The 570-nt window shown below is 76.3% G+C and overlaps 1 protein-coding gene across 4 annotated transcripts in view; it reads left to right on the top strand.

Annotated features, from left to right (window-relative positions):
* The first annotated feature begins 303 nt into the window (after positions 1–303).
* Positions 304–570, top strand: part of USP15 (ubiquitin specific peptidase 15) — a 135,411-nt gene continuing 135,144 nt past the window's right edge. For 2 of the 4 annotated variants that reach the window (XM_019514638.1, XM_019514640.1), the window contains exon 1: positions 304–459. In XM_019514638.1, the coding sequence (XP_019370183.1) occupies positions 371–459 (89 nt within the window). In that variant the 5' untranslated portion in view covers positions 304–370. The remainder of the gene's footprint in view (positions 460–570) is intronic. The other 2 variants (XM_019514637.1, XM_019514639.1) reach the window with 1 other exon arrangement.

The following is a 570-nucleotide window of genomic DNA, read 5'->3' on the forward strand; positions in this document are numbered from 1 at the left end:
GTCGCACGCTCAGTCACCGGCTGCTTTTGCCGGGACAGCTTGTGGGAAGAAAGCTGTTCGCCTACGTCACGGCGGGGGAGGAGCCAAACCCTCGGCTCTCATCCCCGCCCCCCGCGAAAAGCCTTCTGGCGCGCCGGGGGAGAGTTGCCGGCACCGCGCATGCGCGCAGAGACAGCCCTCCCGGCCGCTAGGGGGCAGCGGTGGCTCCGGCTCCGGCGCCGGCGGCCGCGCTGTCCCCGCCCCCTGGGTGTCCGGGGGAGGGGGGAGTGAGGGGGGGAGGGCGTCTCCCCGGTTGGCGTCACTCCCAGCATGCAGCGCGGCCCGCTCCTGCCCCTGCCCCTGCCGCCGCCGCCGCTGCCGGGGGGAGAAGATGGCGGAGGGAGGCGCGGCGGATCTGGACACGCAGCGTGCGGACATCGCCGCGCTGCTCAAAACCGCCCTCCGCAAGGGCGACACCTGGTGAGGGCCGCGCGGGCGGGGCCGCGGGAGGCAGGGAGGCCCCGTTCCTCCCCCGCCGGCCTCTGCCGGGATCCGGCACCGCCCAGGCCCTGCCCCCGGCCGCCGCCTTCC

The sequence above is a fragment of the Gavialis gangeticus genome, unplaced genomic scaffold (assembly GCF_001723915.1).
Source record: "Gavialis gangeticus isolate Ggan-Ray unplaced genomic scaffold, GavGan_comp1, whole genome shotgun sequence".
NCBI classification, from domain to species: Eukaryota; Metazoa; Chordata; order Crocodylia; family Gavialidae; genus Gavialis; species Gavialis gangeticus.